Source organism: Halichoeres trimaculatus, unplaced genomic scaffold (assembly GCF_033239565.1).
Source record: "Halichoeres trimaculatus isolate MK-OKI-2021-1 unplaced genomic scaffold, fHalTri1.1 fHalTri1_scaffold_4, whole genome shotgun sequence".
In the NCBI taxonomy this organism is placed as follows: Eukaryota; Metazoa; Chordata; class Actinopteri; order Labriformes; family Labridae; genus Halichoeres; species Halichoeres trimaculatus.
The window spans coordinates 19198059-19221225 of record NW_027437182.1 but is presented as its reverse complement, the minus strand read 5'-3'; the positions used below and the strand labels follow the sequence as shown (position 1 = coordinate 19221225).

The 23167-nt window shown below is 38.6% G+C and overlaps 1 protein-coding gene across 1 annotated transcript in view; it reads right to left on the bottom strand.

The window, feature by feature from the left end:
- Positions 1–10231: 10231 nt before the first annotated feature.
- The window catches only part of cacna1ea (calcium channel, voltage-dependent, R type, alpha 1E subunit a), a 118515-nt gene continuing 105579 nt past the window's right edge, over positions 10232–23167 (bottom strand). Inside the window, exons 38-49 of the mRNA XM_074668013.1 lie at positions 22627–22789; positions 21334–21461; positions 19585–19681; positions 17389–17494; positions 17184–17291; positions 16071–16171; positions 15765–15871; positions 15450–15618; positions 15008–15136; positions 14601–14748; positions 14085–14266; positions 10232–13915 (exon numbers count right to left, since the gene is read on the bottom strand). Coding sequence (XP_074524114.1) covers positions 13379–13915; positions 14085–14266; positions 14601–14748; positions 15008–15136; positions 15450–15618; positions 15765–15871; positions 16071–16171; positions 17184–17291; positions 17389–17494; positions 19585–19681; positions 21334–21461; positions 22627–22789 — 1975 coding nt within the window. The 3' untranslated portion in view covers positions 10232–13378. The remainder of the gene's footprint in view (positions 13916–14084; positions 14267–14600; positions 14749–15007; positions 15137–15449; positions 15619–15764; positions 15872–16070; positions 16172–17183; positions 17292–17388; positions 17495–19584; positions 19682–21333; positions 21462–22626; positions 22790–23167) is intronic.

Below are 23167 nucleotides of genomic sequence, written 5' to 3'. Positions count from 1 at the left end.
CTGAGCATCAAACAGATTAATGTTAACCTTACAATAAGAGCAATTCATTATTTAATCCAACATCAATGTTCAGCAATTCCAGAGAGAATACCCTCATATGTTAGGTTGAGGAACTTACTGCTGGGCCTGGTGGTCCACCAAAACCTAGAGATCCAATCTCTCCCTGGAAGAAAACAAAAACACAAAATTAAACATGAAAATCAATGTTATCAAAAGACAGATGTGAGCTTGATGATCATAACAGAGAATATGTCCATAACTGTGTATCATATGTTTACAGGTTACTGTCACACGGGGAGTCATCTGAATCTTACCAGAGATCCTAGAGGTCCTGGAAAACCAGAAGGACCTCTTGCTCCAGGTAGTCCCTGTGAATACAGAGCAGTTGAAATGTTGAGTGTCAAAAATTCACTCCAAATAAAAGTGGTGATTAGTTGGACATGTTAGTGTCTTTCAGTGATCAATACAGCAGCCATTCGTAACAAAAAGTAACAGATGGCGCTTGTAACAGTAAGAAAAACAAAAACGAAAACAAACAAAAACAAAAAAAACTTGTGTATCAGAAGTTCCACCATAAATTGGTCTGACATGAACTGATCAACAAAGTGGTGTCTCATTAAACCGAAAAGTTGTCCATACTTACTATGTAGCCAGGGACACCAATGACTCCCCTGACACCTTTGTTTCCCTGTTTACAGCAAAAACATGAATTAGAATCACAAAAAAATCATCTACCCATTCGTGCAGAGGCTATCATTGGGTGTCTGTGTTTCAAACATAGAATCTGGCCTTGTCTCCTTTTCGTCCTCTGTTTCCCTGCGGTCCAGCCTCCCCTTGATAACCCTACAAAGTGACAGTGTACAAGACAAACTTCTAAGTACCTTGAATTAAGTCCTGATCCAGTCCATCAGGGTAGTGACAAATTGAAACATAATTTGTTTTTGATGTTGCTTAGCACACTTGTAATACTCGGGGCTTAAGAAATTGAAGAATATCGTAAAGTATGGGTCAGTTCAAGGCCTTAACAGCAACAGTACTGTAAAGCAGATCACACAGACATACAAACAGAAACATGTGAACTTGAGATTTTTTTTGTTCAGAAATCTTTTTTTTTTTTTTCAATCCTTCGGTTTAGTCTCTGTTTATAAACTGGGTTGGAAAAAGCTAAGATGTCAGATCCTTCTGATTTTTTAGGGGAGAAATATGTCTCCCGATATAATCTGTAGACACCATTATCATCATCATCATTTAACTTTTTCACATGGCCGGGTGCTAAAAAATTAAACTAAATATCAGAAAAATTGGAAATAACGAAGAATCAGAATTCAAATTGAGTTGGCACTCAAAAATAGTAAAAGAATCAAATTGGGAGAAAAGCATATCATCCCAGTCCTAATATAAACATATCTCTGCACTAATCTTTTTAATTTCTTTTTAAAGTCGTCATAGCATTAGAAATCCAGGCAACTCTTACCCACTCACCCAGCTCCCCTTTGCTGCCCCTCTCTCCTCTGTAGCCTTCAGGACCCTATGGGGACAAGTAAAAACTGCACTCAGTAACCTATGGAAGGGCAGCAGTTGGTTTGATTTCCCTTGATGCTTCACAATGTAAAAAAAAAATTGTTTGAAAACCTATAACAATAAATGTACCTGCTCTCCTGGAAGGCCGGAAGGACCTGGATCAGAGTTCTGTCCTGGGGTCCCATCTCCTCCAGGCCTCCCTTGGGGGCCAGGCATACCCTGTGGTCCTGGACTACCCTGAAACACAACATGCTATGAAAAGCTGTTTGTCTCATCTGACAACAGACTTATTAGTTTCTTAAATGCTATTGTATCATATTCTAGTTTAAAGCCTTTGTTTAGTGTTTTTTTGTTGTTGATAATGTTCTTGCTGATAACACGTTTCAAAAGAAATATCATCTGTTAATGTCATCCAGATCTTTATCCTGATATCAGGATGTCTTTCACAAAATAATATCAGGATCTCATCTGAGTTGCTTAAAAGTTGGTACAGATCTTGCTAGCCATCCCTTAGAGTGCTCTCTGACTACAGTCTTGATGATTATCTGTTAAATCACTGCTGTGGCCCTTTAAGTCTGACAGTACTTAGCACCACATGAAAGCGTGTCAATGCTCGGCTGAAAAAAGAGAAGAAGAAAAAACAATGAAGATGTAGCTGAAGTTTAGTCAGAAAGATTATGATGTCTAATTTGAGGACTTATTCATAATACATGGCATCATACATGATGCATGGTGCATGGTAAGTCCCTCATTTTTAGTACTTTTGTTTCCACCAAGGACTCAAATGATTATCACCAAATAGATTCAGCACTAATCCACAACAACACTTTCATTACACAATGGAAAATGCACTGGGAAACCAGGAAGCACTGAAAAAAGGTCAATTCTCACATCTAATATCACACTTATAGCTACGTGTAACTTTTAGCCAGTCATTCACACACACACAGTGGCATTCACCTTGTGAAGTTCACTTCATCAGCTGTATATTTCATGTTAATTTTGTTGAAACCTGCTCTTACAGTGGAGATACCTACAACTTTCCCTTGGACTCCTTTTCGTCCCTGCTTCCCTGTAATTCCAGGTGGTCCCTGAAACACAGAGTTACCAAAAAGGTTACTGACAGCCCATCCCTGTCTGATATTGTCTTGGTATTGTGAGGTTTAACATAGTTCGCTGTTTTTGGCTACTCACAATTGGTCCATCGTCACCAGGAGGTCCAGGAGGCCCAGGTTTACCCTTACGTTTCTATAGATTAAAAAAGGTCTTCAGAGTTTTTAACACAATTCATTTAATTTTTACTCATCTTTCTTTTTCATTGTTGTTGCAACTTGTTGAATTTCAGCAGGTTAGCATGATTTCAACAAACTGGGTTTCAGGTATCTTGAGCAACTGAAAAGAAAAGAACTGCATCCTTTCTTTTGTTTGACAAACCCCTACCGGCCAGGAAGAAACCAACTTTTTGTAGACCTTCTTTTTCTGGGAGGACATGACAAAAATGTTTTTATTAATATGTGAAATTAGATATCCAGCACAATAACTCAACCAGTAATGTCTCACCAAACAATTGGTCTCTGTGGTAAAACATGCCATCAGATATCAGATAGTGAAGTTATGTTACTATTATCTGTTTTCCTTTCAGGGACTCCAGTCTGAGCTGCAGCATTTAAATATGAGTTTCTTTTTTTTTTTCCCCTATATTGTGAATGTTTTCAGTTAATTTGAATAACTAGTGCATTGACATACTATTATTTGTTCCATTCTTGAAGAATTCACACATTCACTGTAAATTCAGACAAGTCGGTAAAACATGAGTAAGTGACTGAAACAGTCTTTTGAACTGTTTACCTTGAAAGCCTCCCACTCTTCTTCAGAGGTTTTGACCACAACAATGGCAGGCATCCCTGGAGGACCAATAGGGCCTCGATACCCTGTCCTGCCCGTCCTTCCCATAATGCCTTGATAACCCTTAAAAAAGAGAGAACGATTAAAAGGCTCAATGTTACACTGTTTTTTTTACATGGACACTAATAGACAAGAATCTAACATTTGAAATAAAAATATATATTATTTAAGGCTTCAGCTCAGACCGAGGCTGCATAAAGTCGTTTTGACCACTAGAGAGCAGAAAAACTCCATACAAGCTGCCTTTAGAATTAACTGAAATACGTTTGGCTGCATTCTGCATTTTGAGCTCAGGTAATGATTACTGTGATATTCAGTTAGCGCCAAGTAGTGTTAATTTGGCAAGAGCCCATTTATAAAAAAAAAAAAAAAAAATTCTAACCTCCAATAATGTGTAAAAATAATCCTGGTTTTACACCAGTGCTATGGAGGCAGGAACTGTACCTACTGGCCACTGTCATAACAAGACAAGAAAATTGTCCATCTGATTCCTACTGAGATGCAAGGAAAGGAAGAATATGGCTATAAAACGGGTCATATTTTTTTATCTTCATTTTTTGATATGGCATAAATGGCATAATTTAATAACTGGTACCTGGCGAATACATGACTAAATTATTCATTAGAATTTACATTATTTAAAAAATAAAAGCAAACATAATTGAAAAAAGAAATAAATACCTTGCTTTAAAATGAATTTGTAGTTGCCTTTGTCCCTGATGAGCCTAGATATCAGCAGCACCGAGTGTGAAAAGTGCTATTTGGCATGCCACCTAGCTAAGCACAAACTTAATAGCTAAGTTAAGCACATATTCTGACTGTTAGCTTTAGCTCAACTAGCCAAATGTCGGGGCCAAAACCCTCTCTGTGGATAGCATTTAGCTTAACATTCAGGTTGCAAATCTGAGTTTTTTCCAGTAATGCTTCTACAGAAAGTGTCATTATAAGGCTAATGTTAACTCTTATTTGATCTCTTATGACCAGCAAGAGTTTTTACTGTAATACAGTGGCTTCATTGTTGTCTTTCGTCCTCTAGTATTTCCCTGTTAGCTACTCAGGGCCTAACAGCAATTTTAACGTTTATCAGAGTTTAAGACACCAGTGAGCTTTACTCTTCGGTAATGTTTTGAACTGTTAACTGGTTACAATTGGTGAAATATTTAGCCAAGAATCACTTTGATCTGACAGTAGGCTACTGTTAATACTTCAATGGCACTGTCATCACTTAGATCTGTTACCATTAGCATCTCCATCTGTTTGTCCAACTCAACCCTGCTTCTTACTTGCTAGTTTCCGTTACACTTTAAGATCACACGGATATTCTGTAAACTAAAATTGAACCTTAGCCAAATGACTTAAACTGTACTCAAAGTGTTTTCAAGCTGCGTAAGGCAGCAAAATTAGACTTCGGGTTTGGTGCTATCTGCTAAGCACAATCTTTTGAAACTTAAGCGAAAACATAAATCATTTCTTGATTTATTCCTTATTCTTTACTTACTTTATCCCCTTTAGGTCCTGGTGGCCCTGTTTGTCCAGGTGGACCCTGCAAACCCTGCATAGAAGGTGAGGTGAGGTTAAACAGTTATGTGTGGTCAATCACCAACAACTACAGTTCATGAACAGAAATGTAGTAATTTAATAGAAAAAGGGTAAACCCATGTTTGAAATGGTTAAATATGGTTGCCTCAACAGTATTGAGACTAATTTTATAATATTGGGGTTATGTTTTTCCAGTTTCTTTTTTTTTATTGATAACTAGTAGTATGATTATAGTATGCAGTGCACAACAGCTGGATTTCCCAGTCAAGCTTTACAGTACCACAGTATAGCTGAAGGCAGGAGCCTCTAGCTTAGCAGGTTAAACTTCTTCCATTTAACTACTGGCATAGACTCACACAAAGATGCATAGCTTTAACTGCTAAAACTGACACACACATCAGATCAGCTCACTGCTAACTCAATTTCATCCAAGGTCATAGAAAAGGATGAGATAAAAATATCATACAAATGTAATTAAAATTCCCTTTCTTGTTTGTTTATGTTTTGAACACCAATTAACTCTCTATCCTTAATGTCACCCTAAATAAATCTAATGTTTTAGCAAGATTAAATCCTAAAAGCTTCAAGGAAGCTTCATTGAGGTGTTGAAAACTAATATCAGACACTTTTAGATGTGGACAATGTCTTACTCTTTGGCCCCTGATCCCAGGTCTGAATCCAGCTCTGTGACGTTGCAGGGTGGGTGTAACTGGCTGATTGGCTGACTCAACAGTTTTCTGAGTAGACTCAGTCTCTGATTGGATGAGGGAGTCTTCAGTGCTAAACTTGATGATCAAATCTGGCGAAAGCAGATTAGAATCCAAAGAGAGGACAGTTTTATTTCCCCCAACTTTCTGCTCCACCTCCAAATATATCTCATCTTCACCCTTCTCCTTCCCAGTACCATTTTCTGCTGCAACAAGTCTTTTTTGTGTTTCTGTTTCTGTTTCTAGCAAAACAATTTCCAATCTGTCCTTGATTTCCTCTTTTTCTTTGATCTCAGATGAAACAAAACCAGTCTGGGCAGTAGTTTGGCTGGCACTTTGTACTTCTCCGCCAAAGTTTTGGGCTGGGTCTTTCTGAGTGACCGTAAAGTCTTCAGTTTCTGCTTTGCTGAGTGATTCATGCTCTGTCTGTGTGGGGCTTGGTATAGGAGCAGAAGTAACAGAAAAATTAGAGTCTTGTGGCCGATAAGAAAAAGATCTTTCTGTACTTGTAGTTTCTCTATCCCCACCCTCCCTTCCTGATGAGACACCTGGAGCTGTTGGGCTCTCAGGTTGAAGGTGTGGGCTTGAAACAGCTGTCTCTATATTTTCAAACACAGATGTCTCATTTCCTCCAGAGCTCTCATTTGTTGCAACGAAGGGGTGGTTGTCTTGCCTCAGGTACTGAGCAGGTTGATGTATCAGGGCAGAGGGAGTTTTTGTTGTGACACTACTTTGTGTGCCCCCTGGTTCCTTCATTGTGTCTGGTAGAAAACTTGAAATGTGCTCATCTCCATTGGTTATTTGATCCGTCATTGTGCTGCTCACTGAATCAATACTTGGCGTGAACTTAGAGGAATCAGATTTAAGAGTCCTGTCCAGGGTTTCTTTTTTAGGTTTTGATGATACTTTAATCCCTGGCTGATTGGTCACCTCATCCATCGCACCAACTTCCTGGGAACAGTTTACACAAGAAACAGAAAATTAGCCCCAAGTTAGCAGTGTGTGCCTAAGTTAAAATCACATGAAAAATATCAACATAGAAGTTATATCACACACAAATTCAAATGTTGTTATTATGACTTTTAACTTCTGTTACAATCTTTTTGCTGCTTCCTTACTCTGACCTAAAAAGTGCAAACTCAGATGCACAACAAAGCACAGAACTGTGGGTAAATATTACAGAGGACCATGCAGTTCACAAACAAATCACCATAAACAACTCTATATCACTTCAGATTTGCCCTCAACACTTTTTCTTTTTGGCTCAAGAATACACTTGACTGTTAACTTGATGGTTTTCTGATTCATGATGAAACTTTGAAGGTGGTTAACTTATGGCCCGAGTCTGGATGGACATTTTTTAAGGTAGTAAGATTTTTTTCTCTGGAAGGTAACATTGCTGTCCCTTCATTTTGATTTGTCAACTCCCAGAAAAATATTGCCATATGGAAAAAAAAACGCATGGTTGTTATGAGTATGTTAAAAAAATACTGGCTCTTGATATCAGAAAAAAGAAAGAATTGAGAAGCTGAAAGTAAGTCATGAGTTTTGTTCCAAACGCTAAAAGCAATTTTTCATATCAAAAGAATTATTCTCACATATAATGTTTACAGCTGTGTTTCTAGTGCCAACACTAGGGAGTGCCAAAGGTAAGAATATTCAAAAATACAAATACAGCATATTAAACTTAGTAGTTCACTTGGTTGTGACACAACAAGAGAATAAATAGCATAATATAAATACTGTTTCTGTGAATACAAAAAACAAAAAACAAAAAACATAAGCGTTCTGAACTGGATCCTATACTACTGACATTTAAGTCTTAATGAGACAACTCTGTCCACTATTTCTACGCATCCTGTAAGCATCATAACCTTACTTTTTTTTAGTCCAAGGTCTAAATGAGTCCTTTCTGAGATATGAGACCTCATCTATATAGATCTCCAATCTGTTTCCCTGCAACCACTTCAAGGCAGTGCTTCAAAATTTACAAGGCATTTCATGAGATTTTCTCTCTCATGTGAAACTTTCCCCCTACTTCTCATCCTCTCACAGGCATATGATAAAATCCTGAAGATCTGATGCAGAAATATCTGAGCACATTTAAAAGACCACGTACAAAGAAAGTGGTTCCCAGGAAAAAGTAAAGACATTAACATTGAGACAAAACAAAACCTTTTCCTTAATCGTATATAATGCAAGAGTGAAACTGTTTAAGATAAGAGAGTCAAGTTGAATTCATAAAACAATTATTCTAAAAAAAAAAACCACAACTATTCAGACTGCGACTGCACAAACTGCTTGAATTTGCATCAATCAGTCAAAACAAAATTTTGTGATCATTGTCCCAACAGACACAGAAAAATTAATAATAAAAATAAATAAACAGATAAATAATTTTCCTCTCAGTTTAACTGGAAGCAAAGTAACCTTTATCTTCAATATTTCAACAGAGCATTGATTCAGACTTACATAGCTCAGTAGCAGTAACAGCACCACAGCACCCTGCATGGCCTTTGATAGAGGAAACTTTCTGAACTCCTCTGACTGTGACTGCATTACACACACACACTCTTTCTGAGGCTGCACTGGAAAAACATACACTCCGCCCAATGCAGCTTTTACTGTCCTGACAGACAGAACAGTACAGCACAGAGAGAAGATGAAATCAGACAAGAACCAGAACTTAAAAGTCTAATTTAACTCAAAGAAGATATAAAGTACATATCCCTGTCTGCTTTACACTGGAGGCCATTCTACCTCTGAAATTGGAAGACAAAAAGGGTTTACACTCCTGCTTTTGTTCTTTTGAAGTTTTTTGAACTACTTACCAAAATATCCACTGTAGATTCATGAAAATTATGGAAAGTATCCAGAGATTTCCATTAGAAAATCCATAGGGATGAAAAAATGCCCAAATTTCTACAGAAAATTTGTAAAAAAAAAAAAAAAAAAAAAAAAAGGTATCTTAAATTCAAATGTCCATGTTTCTCCGTCTACCTGTCTACACTGGGCAGAACGATGGTACAGGTACAATGATAAAACAAAGCCATGTCTGATGAGGACTTTGGATGAAGGCCTTATCTTAGGGTTATTTTTCCAATTCTTTTTGTATTTGTCCTGAAAATGAATCACAGCACACAAAATAGAAACAAAGAGAGAAAGATTTGGTAGCTGAAGGTTAATGCAAGTGCCTAATTAAAGTGGTTCCTGGGTGAGAATTATGCATGTGCTGCTAACTCTTTCAAAGATGTTTTACTTTTTACTTAAAAAAAACTGATGACTCTTGCATTTATTTGACATTGAACTCTACATTAAGCCACTCTTTAACTTGCTAAGGTCAGGAGTGAAGGAAGGAAGGTCTGTGGCCAAGGTGAGGAATGTAACATGAAGATCACAAACCTTAGGAGGATTGTGTCAGATGAGGTTGGGGCTTACAGTAAAGGGTGCGTGTGTTGAGGCGGTTTGAGCTCCACCCAACAGTGTGAGAAATGTCAATCTGCAGCCTTTAACCCTGCCGCCAGAGGATGCTCTCAAACAAACAAAGGTCCACATACAGTTCCAGCCTAGGCAGAGGGATGGACAGGTAGAGGCTGTGCTACAGCCTATACTGCTTCCAGTCCTGAAATAGCCAGTAGCGTCACCTCTTACCGCCAATGACTCAGACAACACAGTCAGCTCTACTGGAAAACTGACATGTAAATGTTAGTATATTCACGTACACAAAACACTTCCACACACATCAAACACACAGCCATACATTGGCCCATAGACCCTTTTCTTTCTGTATCACTCACTGCACATAGACAGCTGTGAGGTGACAGGATGGTACTGATTTTAAACCCACGGTTGTGGTGTCACAGAGAGTGGAGGCTTTGACCAAAGAGAGACGCTTCACAAGTAAATGTAAACTGTATCACAAAGCTGACAGATTCACATGGCTTTAGTCCTCTGTGGGTAAACAGTCTAGGTCAAGTTTAACACCAAAGTCTCTGCGAACTTTGAACCTGAACATGAAGAAAAAAGCCTTTCTAAATCTCTCATATGTAAGCAATGAGAATGAAAAGTAGTCTTGAATCACAAATGAAGAAAAACCCGTCACTTTTTTTTTTTAATAGGTTGGTACTTTGCCTATTATGTGATCATTAATGACTGAAAGCCATGTTTTTGAAAAATTACCCCGAAAAAAACTTGATTAACAATTTTTTCGAATTGAGAACTATACTATATTTTACAATACTGCTTTAATCATGTAGTCTATTTTCTTGCTTGACAAAATAAACAGTGGTATAAAACAAAAGCTGGAGTCTGTCAACAGCAACCATCCCTTTTTAATAAGGGTACCACAATGGAAATGTCTTTGTTTTCAAAATGCAAAGCCATGTTAGCTTACCTGCTAAAGAACACCCCCTTCTCTTCACGGAGTACTCCTTTAGCCTCAGGTTCAGTTCCTGTCAGCTGTGATAACTCAAACCAAAGAAAACCATCAAAGAATACTTTTTCAAAGTTAATGAGATAAGTTGTATTGAAATTATTATATAAAAATTAGTAACAGCACCCATTACAGAAAAGCCATGTGATCTCTTTAATGATCTTTGAACAGAGAAGTTGTACTCAAACATTTGTTTTGTCAAAGTCATGGACAGGCATTATGATTTAAAACAAAATATAAACAGTGCAATAAATGACACATGGATTTAATTTATACACTTTACACAACATATTTACCGGGAGGCTTCTCTATTTATGAAATCCAGGTTCGACAAGGGACTCTTTGGGTGAGTTTCCCCAGGCACAGATCTGGCTGTTCTGTACAGACGTTGGGCTGCAGTGTAAATGTTAAACAAGGCCCTATAAACTAAAGGCTGGAGCCTGAACTTAGTGTGTATCCTGTTCTGATTGGGCTTTTAGTTGACATATTTGAAAAAGTTTGTTTTCTAAGGAGCTGTTTTAAGTCCAGGACTCTCAGCTGGTAAGTTTAACCTCTTTTCCCCCTGTAGATCCTGCCTTCACTTTACAGAAACATGTCAAACTCATGTATGACACTACAACAACAGCATGAGATTTAAATACATACCATACCTTATTTAGATAGAACAACAAATTAGAGATAAAGTTGGAATGTTTAAAAATATGGACAGTGAATGCAGGGATAGAAAAACACATTCACATTTCTCAACCTGCTGTTTCAGAATCAATGTGTTGGTGAAAAGCTTTTAAAAACATCTGACTCACACATCTATCATTACTAATGACATCATGATCATGCATGAATAAATACACAACTCTGGAGCACTGAAATTCAAACCGCAGCCATTTTCCTCTGACATCTTGCTCAGGGTGCTGTATGTTTTGTATCTGACCTCACTTTCATCAAGTCAAGAGGAATGATAAACTCTAAATCTCTAAAAAAATATGATAGATAAACTCTAAATGCAATGTTACATGTTTGTTGTACATGGGCAATATTTCAAGGTAAAACTGGACAACAGCAAAAGCTAGCTAGCAGTCAATTACTTCCTAGCTAACATTAACTTTACTATGAGGTAAACTCCTTGCTGAATTTGAACTGGCAGTTAAAGTATTTCATTTTGTATCATGTAACAAAGTTAATCCAATCCAATCCATACCAATAACCATGCTAATAAAGCTGTGCTTTCAAATGCTTTCTAGCTAACTGCAGCATAAGCTAGCTTAGTTAGCCAAAGCAGGATTGACTGTATTACTTTAGTTTTGAGTAATACAGCTTTGACTAGAAACAAAAGCAGATTGTCCAGTTCCAATGGAGAGATTAAATGATTACTTTTCGTTGGATATACTTCACCTAAAACACAACAAAATGGTATCACAATAGCATTTTAGCTTCTCACGAGTTGACATCAGTGGAAAATGGGTGCTGTCCGAATATAGTCATGCATGTTTCTACTTACTAAAACAAAGGCCTCAATATGTTGAAAACAGTGTAGCTGGTAACGTAATCAATACCCCCTTACAATTTCTGTTGGTAAAAACTGGCCTCTGGACTGCAAAGTGAATTTAAGTTTAACTGTGTTCTTTCAAATGTCCAGCAAAGTTAAACTGATCAGTGTGCTGAAAATAATCTCATTGTATTGAAACAGAAGAAAAAAGTACTCTACTGCAGACTTAAGTTAGTATCTTCATCAACTTTTTAAAATGATTTTATAGTCTCAATCACTGGTTCCAGGTCTCGTTTACGACAGTGTGATGTTCATTCTGTAGACACCGGACCCCTTTGGACAAAATCTAAGGGAAAATCATTTGTGCAATCAAAATTATGCTCACATATTTTAAAAAAATGGGATTGCCAAAATGCCAAACTAAGGGTTTCTGTGGGGCATTTTAAACCATCCCCTGAAGTCAATGTGGCTACTTCCACTTCACATACACCCTATAAATGAACCATACTGGCCTGTGTTTCCTCTTTTCTATAAGAATCCACGTTGCATCACATGTAAACAAAAAAAAGAAAAAAGACTTGTCACTTTTCTTATCACATTAAGAAGGCAACACATCTTGAAGAAGACACATCTCTGGTTCTATATACGGAAGATAATGGCTTTAGTCACCCCTCTGACACAACATCAACATGTATCCAGCACAGGAATGTGAGGATCGTACATCCATTTAAGTATATTCAAGTTGTCTTTCCTACAGACTTATGTTTGTCAAAGGAAATAGCTGGTTGGAAGTCTTGCTCTGTTGTTTTTCAAGTCTTCATTTCGATGGACATTTTAGAAGATTTGAGAAGGTAATATACAAATTCAATGGTCACCTGAGACAAAACATCACGTAATCTGTTTAAAGTCTTTCACTTAAACTTTATCACAACACAGAATAAACAGACCTGCACTGTGCTGGTTCACTTGAAGTACACCTTCATTGTTTTTAAAGGACAGAAAAATAACCTAAGCCTCACGTAAGGTGTTGCCCAGTTTTAGTTCTGGAGCTTGTTTTTCTGCACTTGTTTATTGATTTACTGACAGTATAATGCCCATGAACCATGTGGACACTGCTGTATGAGTGAACAAGTGGTGATGATATCAACTGGCAAATACAGAAACTCTGATGCAACTCCTGTCAATGCTACTCTTTCAGCTCTGCTCAGTAAAGACTACCAGTAACCCTCTGAAATGACCAGATCATAGAAACTAAAAGTTAAAATACATTCAATGTATTACATTTGTACATGCTACCTCTAAGTTCACATAAACAAAACACACTTTCATCAGTTTCTTTGATTCACAAGAGGTTTGAACGTCTTGTTTCATGTTTCACCACTTTTTTTGTTCAAATGACAACAAACACTTGGCAACACTTGGTTTTGCCTGCAGTGTTTGACTTTTCACAGTCAGTCTCTGCTGTTGTCTTGATTTGGCAAATATTCTCTGTTAGTACACATACACACACACACACACACACACACACACACAAACACACACACACACACACACACACACACACACACACACACACGCACGCACACAACACGCACCCAAGTCTGCGCATGTAGCTTTCCATTAGCTACAACAAAAACACACACGGGCAATGTTGCAGTAAGACATCCAAGTGTCCAGATAAACAGCCGTTAGTGCTGCCTGTTATGCTACTGATGCTGAGAATAGAATTTCTCAAATCCTCTGAGGTGCCCATTTTGTCTTTGCATCCTCTTTATCTCTTTTTTGTTTTTAGCAGCGGTCATCTTCGTCTGTATCACTTAGCATTTCTCTTGCTCCAGCTGGACTTGCCTGGCCAAACTGCTTGCGGAAATGCCCGTTAGGAACCTGCCAGGAGTGTCTGAGCTGAGGAGCAGAGAATGTGGCATTGGCCCGCCCCAAGCTTGTTGCTATGGCACTCTCAAAAGTAAGTGTGTCCTGCTTATCTCCTCCTTCAATGCTTACATCCTCGTGGAACGGGAGGTAGGGCTCTGAGATGTAGCGGTGAGGAGATGGGTGGCTTGGTCCTGAAACCTGACTCTTTGAGGACCCCTGAAGGAGGTCCTTGTCAGCCCTCAGGGAGGGCTCAGCGGAGCCACTGGGGCCCTCTTGAGGCTGGGTTTGTTCCTCAGAGGTGCTTGCTGGTGGGGGTGAGGTATGAGCTTGGTAGGCAAGAGGGGAGTAGGAGATGTGTGGTCGTGGGCGAGAGGGGGTCTGAGGCAGCTGCCGTCGATTACGAGGAGTACCGCTCTCTGAGGCTGAATGGGAGGGGCTGCCAGATGTGTTCACCTGAAAAATATAAAAGGGAACTGTTCTGTAATCATCTGTCTTTCTACAACTTTTGATATTTTCTTGGAGGTTCACTTCATTCACTTTCAATCACATGTTATAAAATATCCTTTCTAAAACAAACACCACCCAATAGTCTTTGGTGTTTTTTTTCATTTTGAAATCATACCTGTCTCTGCAAGGTGTGTTTGCGTCCTTCACTCGGTGAACGGGATTGCCTCCCCTCACATGAAGGATCCCGGCTACGCTCCTCAGAGTTACAGCGCGACACGTCAGGAGACAGTAGGTGGCGCCGTTCCTTTGACCTCCCTCTTTCATGACTACATGTGTCTCTGTGGTTGACTCTGGGGCCTAAAAAAGTGAGTAGATTCAAGTTAGAAAACTGACAGGAAATTTAAGCACCTCTGATTGATCAGTCTGAACCTATATTTCTTAATATTTTGATTTAAGTATGCTTGGAACTCAGTATGTCATGAGTTCAGTACAGCTGAATGTGTTGATTTACATTATGAAAAATAACTGTAATGTCTTCACAACAACTTGAAGTCAGCAGAATCTATACAAGGCCTCTGTTAAAGGCCATTTTAAGAGGGATTTTCTTTAGTTCTCTATTGGTCCAATTTAAATTTCCTGGGTAGGACATCATCACAAGTGAGTTACAGTAGGGCAATGTGTTTTGAGTGACCTCTGTAGCTCCTCTGTCGAGGCCTATACGTGTCTTCAGGACTGACTCTCTCCAGAGAGTGTTGCTCCTGCCACAGGCCGTTCACACACTGGTCCCCGATGGTAGAGAAGGAACGCTTCATCAGCTTGTTGTCTGCTGACATCCCAGGCTATACACACATCAGACAACCAGAGAAAGAAAATGCTAAGGAAGTTACCAAAAACTGTCAAGGATCTCTATCACATAGCCAAATAAAGACTCAAACAAATAATGCAGATCATGTTACATGATGGACAATCTCCACAGGCTAGAAAGATGAGAACATACCTTATGTGAAGTTAAGCACTTTATTGGTTTTTAAAGCAGTTTCTCACCCTGGCTTGGCAAGGGACTGAATAAATCTCTGGATAAAGGTTCTTCTTTATTACCTGTGGGTCAACAGCCAGCCTGGGCATTGAGGATGCTCTGATAGATGCTGTCCTTTGAGGTGATTTAATATCTGCTGAGTCCTGCCTGGTCTGCTGCATCACTTGGTTATACCTCACTACATCAGGCACCTAGACAAATACAGCAAAAACAAAGACTACTGATTGTTTCTCATCAATCCCTCCTCCTGGTCTCCAGAATATCCTGAACATTTTTTCCTTATGATGAAAAATTAATCACCTAAAATGTAACGCAGTTGGTAACTTTTACCTTACAGGTAACAGAAAACTTGAAAAACTCGACCACTTTTCTTGTTTCTTCAACCTTAATCCAAAAATTCTGATATTCACTTTAAGTAATTTTTCTATTTTTTCTTTAATTTCTAAATCACTTGTTTCTCATAAGGATCATGCTAATAGGATGTGATAAAGTCTTTCTAGTTACCAGTGTGTGTAAATGGTGATGGTGGTGATGTGGATGAAGGTAAGGGTGGTAGGGTGACCGGTAGTCGTCGTCCTCCTCTTCCTCTCTGTCCTCCCTGGAGTGAGAAAGCGGCTGCAGGAACATATCTTGTGGTGAGATGGGGCTGAGAGCCACGAAACCTCCCCTTGTGCTGAAAGCAGAAATGCAGACGACAGCCTTAATAGACACACGCACACACACATGTAACACTTAATAAAAGCTTTATCTTTTCCAAACAGGATAATTAAGCACATAATGGCAGTAAATGTGAAAGGATGATTTCAGTCAAGTATTTACAGCGCAGATCCAGCGCTGTGCCTGAGGAATGAAAGCGCTTTGGCGTTACATAGGATTTCTTGAGGCAGAGAGGAAGCATCCATACGCTGGAACATGGGAGCGTGTTTCTATGGTGGAGAAACAGTGTAGAGATGGAAAATTAAAACACAATGTCCTCATATAACAACAACTGGATAGTTGGCTGCAAGTTTAATTTTTAATTCCAGATTACTCTCCTAAGGTTGGTATCACAATCAAAACTTTCAGAGCATTAAATGTAAGGGGCAAACATCAGGAACCATACAAAATGTGTACTAGAAATGTCACCTGTTCTTCAAGTTGCTGTCGCAGCTTCTTGGCCTTGCTCTGCTTGTAATAGTCCATGATCATCATAGCAGCATAAATCTTCCCAATTGTCATGTCACTTGCTAAAAATGTAAAGGAAGAAACATCATCAAACCCTTCAGATTTATATGTTTACATGTGCAATCAACAAAAACTCCTTTAGGGGGTTGTTTCTCTAAAGAGGAATTCATGTGCTGGCCAAGGTTATAATAGTTAACTAAAACGAGACTAAAAACTTAAACTAAAATTTGAAATACATTGCAGTTAACTCAAACTAATAAAAACTAGAAAAGAAAACAAAGAAGATAAGTAAACTAAAACTATATCTTGTGTTCACAAAACTAACTGAAACTAAATTTATAGACAAAATGTCTTTAGTTATAGTTTTTGACAATATTAATAGCCTTTAGGATTTAAATTAATCCGACACATTTTCCCAACCAATTTTACGACATTTTGAGGCAGTTGTCAGTGCCGCACAGTACCATCATAGTGATGTACTGGGACATGCTTGTTTACTGCACTGACTGGCTGTGCTCTGTACTGCGACAAAACGTAGTGGAGCAATAAAAAAAGAGAAATGTCTTATTTCAAGCATCTGCAACAGTTTAACTGCAAGTGAGTCTGCCTTCATCATTACAGAGTCCAAGTTTGTAATTATTAAAGCTCATATTATCTTGTTTTAAATAATTCATGTTTATATTATTTTATATAATTTATATTTATATTTTTTATATCAAGTTTATATTATTTTCTTGTGTTTAAGGCAGCAGCCAACAGTTCAGTATCAGCATTAACTAAGTAGTGAGCACTATGATGGACTTGAAAACAAACAGTATTACAAAATATTTACTCTGACCTTTTTGAATCCTGCACCTGGTTAATAAGGTATGAAAAAACTAAACTAAACTAAAACTAAGCCTTGTTGCAAAAATCAAAACTAAATAAAAAATAGAATGCCCACTCTAAAACTAACTAAAACTAAACTGTAATGGAAAAAAAAAGTCAAAACTAACTAAAACTAAACAACGATGACAAATCCAAAACTATTATAACCTTGGTACTGGCAAGCTACAGCTGCAACAATGACCTCACCTTTGTGAATGGGAACCAGAAGATCCAGAGTCTTCTGTGAAAGATGAGGCCAAATGACACCAATCTCCTTCTGCAGGTCCAGGTCCATCTGATTTCTGTCCTCCCCTCCTAGCGTTACAATAAAGACAATAAGACGAAAGTACATAAAGTAGTATGAGATGATATGATACGGTTGTGTCTATGTGGTCATTATACCAAGTCTAACCTCTGGCTATCTTGACCTCCAGGGCCGTGCGGATGAGTGCCATGAGGGTGGAGGTGAAGTGAACTGTCATGTCCTCGTCCACAGGCATGTTCATCAGAACAAGTCTCTAAAGGCAGCAGGGACATTTGTATAGTCAGTCACAACTAATGGACGTGTAATCATCACACATATTACAATGTAAAAAGGGGAACCACAGAGTGACTCTAGTGACTCAAAGTCCTGTCGTGATGACTTAATGTTATAATCATCTAAAGATGAAAAGTAACAAATTGTGGTCCTTTTTTTTCTCGGTGAGTATCATAAAATGACAACCACTTACTCAGTTGTCAGTATCCCTATAAATTGAGTAAGTGGGGCATCTGATAAATTTTTCTTATATCACTAATTGGAAAGACCAAAGAGTTACCAGAGGCTTTTTGGGGTTCAAGGTAAAAAATAAATTGTTGACTTTCTTTCTCCAATAGTTTCTTTCAACAGTTTTTATGTTTTTAAAACCTCAAAGGTCCCATATTATGCAAAAATCACTTTAAGTCTTTTAGTGAAATTTGTGGGTCTTTGGTTTTCCTCCCAGCCCACAAAATGTGATATTTAATGACAAAACCTGTACTTGGTAGTGCTTGTAAATGTAAAATTCTGACCTAAAACGAGCTGTTTGGATTTTGGGGATTTGCCAACGTCAGCGATTTGACCAATCAGGAGCAAGTCTGACCTGATTGGTCCAACGGAGCATATACCCCCGCAGCAGTGGGGAGAATGCCACAGTTAGAGAGCCATCACTGCTTTGTTTTTGGCTGTAAACAGCCACATAGTTCCATGCACAAGCTTCCCATCTCAGAAAAAGACAAGACTAAGTGTCTAGAGTTCATTTATGAGGGAAATGTGTCAGCTACACTCAGTAAAACTGTGCATGTGTGTGCTAGTCACTGCTAGCCGACTGCTTTTCCAACTTTGAACAGTACAACAGAGGGCTAGTGAATAGACTGGTCCTGAATCCAGGCGCATTACCAACCATCCACCAACAAACCTCGAACCCTGGAAATGTGAGTATTTTAAATGCTGTGTGCTGTGGAGCAGATATAAGAGCTTTTCCTCAATGTCCCCTGTCTCTGTGTTAGCTTCAGGATGCTAACTTTAGCTGCAGTTAGCCTGTTGTTTTAGCCTGTAATGTTACGGTAAACTAGCTTAGCTGTTTTCTAAACATTGTGCACTCGGAGCTTGTGGCGCTGCTCTCAGTGACGCTGAAGAGCGGGGCGGTATCAGCGGTGGCTCATTTACATATGAAGGCCACTAAATCAGACCGTTCTGAACAGAGGGGCTATGAGAGCCTGGAAACAATGCTGCTGTGCTTGACTTATTGGCTTTTTGGACCTAAACATGTTACTACCATTTTATGAAGACATCAATAATCCATGTTAAACTGCAGAAAAGGGGCACAATATGGGACCTTTAAAAACTCTTGCGATACAAAAAAAAGGGAAGGGTATGTATACTTTTTTGAGATAAAGTAAAAGACTTTGTATCTTCAACTTGTCCCTGTACGTCATGACTGAGAAGTGATGAGGAATAAGATTAACTGCTTTGAGGGATTTGTCACTTTGCCCTCTCCAGACTTTCTGTGAAGAGAGCGATCAACAGAACAAACTGTGGTGTAACTACTTCTATAGAAAAAGACGGAACTCACACAAGACACTGCAGAAGTTTAGCATTCATCTGTGAAGGTGCATGCTTGCAGGCTAACAAATGGCACGCACACATACACTTCATCACATGTTACACTCAGGCGGTGGCTGAAGAAGCATGCAGACAGGAACATGTAAAAACAGAGAAGAAGGTATGACATGAGAACATCTGACACACACTTCAACAAATGACAAGATTTAGCATGTAGCTGTTTGGAAATTCTGAATTGGTGCCTCTGACTGGCTTACAGAAATAAACTCCAACAAAAGACCCTCATAATACACTCTTATCAGCAAACAGATGGTGATTTCTTAATGTTGCTGCCAAGATGCAAAGCAAAACAGGCAAATCATTACTGTAGCGCTGATCGTCTGCCAATACAAGAAGTAACCGAAGCTTAAAGCTGCTTCCACAAGCAACATAAATGCTTTGCTTTTCCAATGTATGACACACAAAATGAGCTTTTACAGTGCTTTTCCTCCGCAGTGCCTGTCCACCCACTGTGTTTAAATCTACCTTATATGCCAACTTGGAGGGGCATTTCTTGCCCAGGCCTAGAGGTGGTGACATGTTGGTCAACATCTCATACATGTCAGTGTAATGGATACGACCACTGGGGGCGCCAGGTAGCCATGAGGATGGGGATGAGAAAAAGAGGGAAAAGGGAAGGACAGGAAGGGGGGAACAGGATGTTTTAAGGTGTAGGAGAAATAAAGTAACAGAGGAGGAGTCAGGGATCGATCACCCCACAGGGATGAGAGAGGACAAGATTGAAAGAAGGGGTAAAGGAAGGAACAGGAATGAAGGAGATACAAAAGAAAGGATTATTTTAACTCATCACACAGGGAGAGAGATCAAGAGAAGGAGAAATAAACCAGGTTTCATTCTTTCTATGCTGAAAAAGAGCATAGAAATCTGGGAAAGGAGAAAAATATCAGACAGGATGAGCAAAGAAATGACAGTCTCACTGGATCTGGTGCAAGATCTTCTACTTACCTTATCTACAAGGTAACGAAACTCAAATAAAAAAAAATAAAAAAAATCATACAACCAGATCCAAAAGGTAGAAAGGGACAGGCTGTACCCCCCAGAATTATTCCAAAAATTAGTTTTGACTGCCAATAAAATTCAGACTAACATGTTTCCACTAGTAACTCTGCATGAGGGATGTCCTGTGCCTTAGTACCCAGAGACCGGAGTGTCATCATTCTTTGACCTGAGTATCACACCCCTAAGGATCAAGCAGGGTAGTGAGGGGAAAGAAAGGAGCAGGTCAGGAAGGACCCCAATCTAAAGAGGGAGCATGTGGGGCGAGAACCAAACCTTGCATGCCACCCTGTGAGGGCAGTTCTTTCCAAAGCCCAGAGGAGGTGAGATAGTGCGTACAACTTTGTACATCTCCTTATAGTGGACCCTACCACTGGAAAGAACATACAGACTTTAGTTGGGTGTTATTGAAGCTTTGTAGTCAGCAAGAGCGGGATGTGAGGTGTGAGGGGAGGTAAAAATCCTCTGGTCCAAAACAAAAACTGTCTATGGACAAATCAACAGCATTACAAATATACGAATGTTCCAATATTAAGAACAAAGACATGTTGGAGAAAAGTCAGTACTTCATGAGGGCTGGCAAAACTTTAGTCATGGTAACACCTGAGAGACAGGGAGCCTCAGATTGCTATTTAACATGTGACATAATCAGAAACAACTTTAGTCACATTGCATAAACTGCAATTTCAGCAATGTTTACGCCTTAGTTTTTGGTTAAAATGTTTGATTAAAATTCATGAAAGCCACATTTACCTGACAAATCTAGAGAAATTACTTTTTAAGACATGAGAAGACAGAAATGCTGCATATTTGGCAACATATTTTGCCAATATTTTGCTCATCATGTTTCTTGTAATTAAAAAAATGCCTTAATCAATGAAACTAGTAAAAGTACATTTTTCTCACCACATTGGCAGTTTTTGTTTAACCCTTTAAAAAAATTCAGGCATCATTTTTGTGTTTTAAAATCATGAAATAAGACATTTCTCTGGACTTGTCAGGTGAATGAGACTTTTATTAAGTCTATTAAGTTTTACTTGCTTAGATATTTGTTTTTGCAGAGTCAATAAAAAGAGTGTGTGTAACTCCCAAAATCCATGTAATTGATTTATTGAGTTTATTTGTTCAAACTGAATTTAGAACATTGTACTACACTAAATTTAATTTTAACTTTTACAGTTTTGTAAAAATGCTATAAAAAGATACCATGACACTGACCAGGCAGCACGGTCATACTCCCCCCAGATCCGGACAAACTCATCCAGATGGTGAGGACCCAAGATGGAAGAGTCTCTTGTCAGATACTCAAAGTTATCCATGATCACTGCTACAAACAGGTTCAGCATCTGGACAGAGAACAGCAAACAGCAGAGAAAGGAGGAGAAGTCATACACTGCAAAAAACTGAAATCTTATCAAGTGTTTTTAGCTTATTTTCAGAAAAAATGCCTTTTTAGACTTGATATGAGCCACATAAATAAATCTAGCAGTGGGGTAGGAGAAATGTGCTTGTATTAAGACATTATTCTAATCTTGACAAGCACATTTCTCTTACTCTACCGTCAGATTTGTTTACCTTTTACAGGCAGTTGACACCTAATTTTTGTCTTCAAATAACAAGAGTGTCCGTGGAGTCTTAAAAAGTATTAAAGTCGATAAATCAGTTGTGGGAAAATTAAGGCCCTTAAAAAGTATTAAAAAGTCTTAATCCTAATGTTATGAGGTATTACATTTTATTGCTCCAAAAGTATCCATGAATATTTATCCTTGGGACTGTTACAAACTAACCTAACACACCCGACTGACAGTTCCATATAACCGCCACGGAAATAGTCCATCTGGTTGGAAAATGTTTAGAGGGTCTGAACTTTCAAAAATAACCACACCTGGTGATTGGACGATCATTCTGCTCATCACACTCATCACAGACCAGCGTGAGGATCTAGAAAAAGCTTTAGCATCTCAAAATATTTCTCTCCAGATCATAAAAGCCTCCTGACAAAATGTCTCAGACTTTTGATGACCTGGGATCTTGGATTGTTACGATTTAGAGAGAGCTTCCCCTGATCTCAGTTGTTTTGGAAAAAATTTTCTTTGTTCAAATCAACTTTTTACAAGATACAACGCAACAAGATAAGGTATTTATCAATACAGTTACGTAGCGAGATTAGTTGCTGACAACGGCTTAAAGTCGCAATAGTCTTAAGACTTTTTGAAAGGTTTTTTAAAAAGTCTTAAAAAGGTATTGAATTTAACCTCAGGATTTCAGCATATATCCTGAAAAACTTGAAATAAGACATTTTTCCGTACTAGTCAGGTGAATATGGCTCATATTAAGTCTAAGAAGACGTTTTTTTTTTTTTACTAAAAACAAGAGAAAAACACTTGATAAGATTCCAGTTTTTTTGCTGTGTATTTGGTTATGTGGGATAGAAAACTGGGTCAATTTGCTCCATGTAAAACTTGACAAGGATGGTACATGGGTTAAAAATCTTCAGCTGCCTTTTCTTACCAGAAAGGAGCTGAAGAAGATAAATGAGACAAAGTAGAAATAGGCGAAGTCCGAGCCACAGCCTCCTTCCTGATCGGGTGTCGACACTGCTGGGTCCTTCTCACACTTCTGACCCCCCAGACAAGACAACATGATCTCCTGCCATGACTCCCCTGTGGCACTCCTGGACACAGACGTTACACAAACACCATAGGGAGGGAAGTAGAGATGGTGAGGGATCAAGCAGTCCAGCTCACAGTTTATTCACAGTTATGTCTGCCATCTGGAGGGTGCAATCAAAGCCTCCAGACTCACACCGGATGCTTTACAGACACTTTACAGACGCTTTCAGACACTTTCAGACGCTTAGAATCTGAGGTCGAGCTGGGCCTCAACACATGCAGTTTCTGTCCATTTAGTTTGTAGTTTGGTTGACCTTTTAAAGCCTTTGAATTTAATGTATGTTTCTCAAACGGCTCACATTACATCTAAAGTAAAACAGATGCAACTTGTATCACATAGATGCACATATGCTGTGTTTTGTTTGGTAATAAGACTTCAA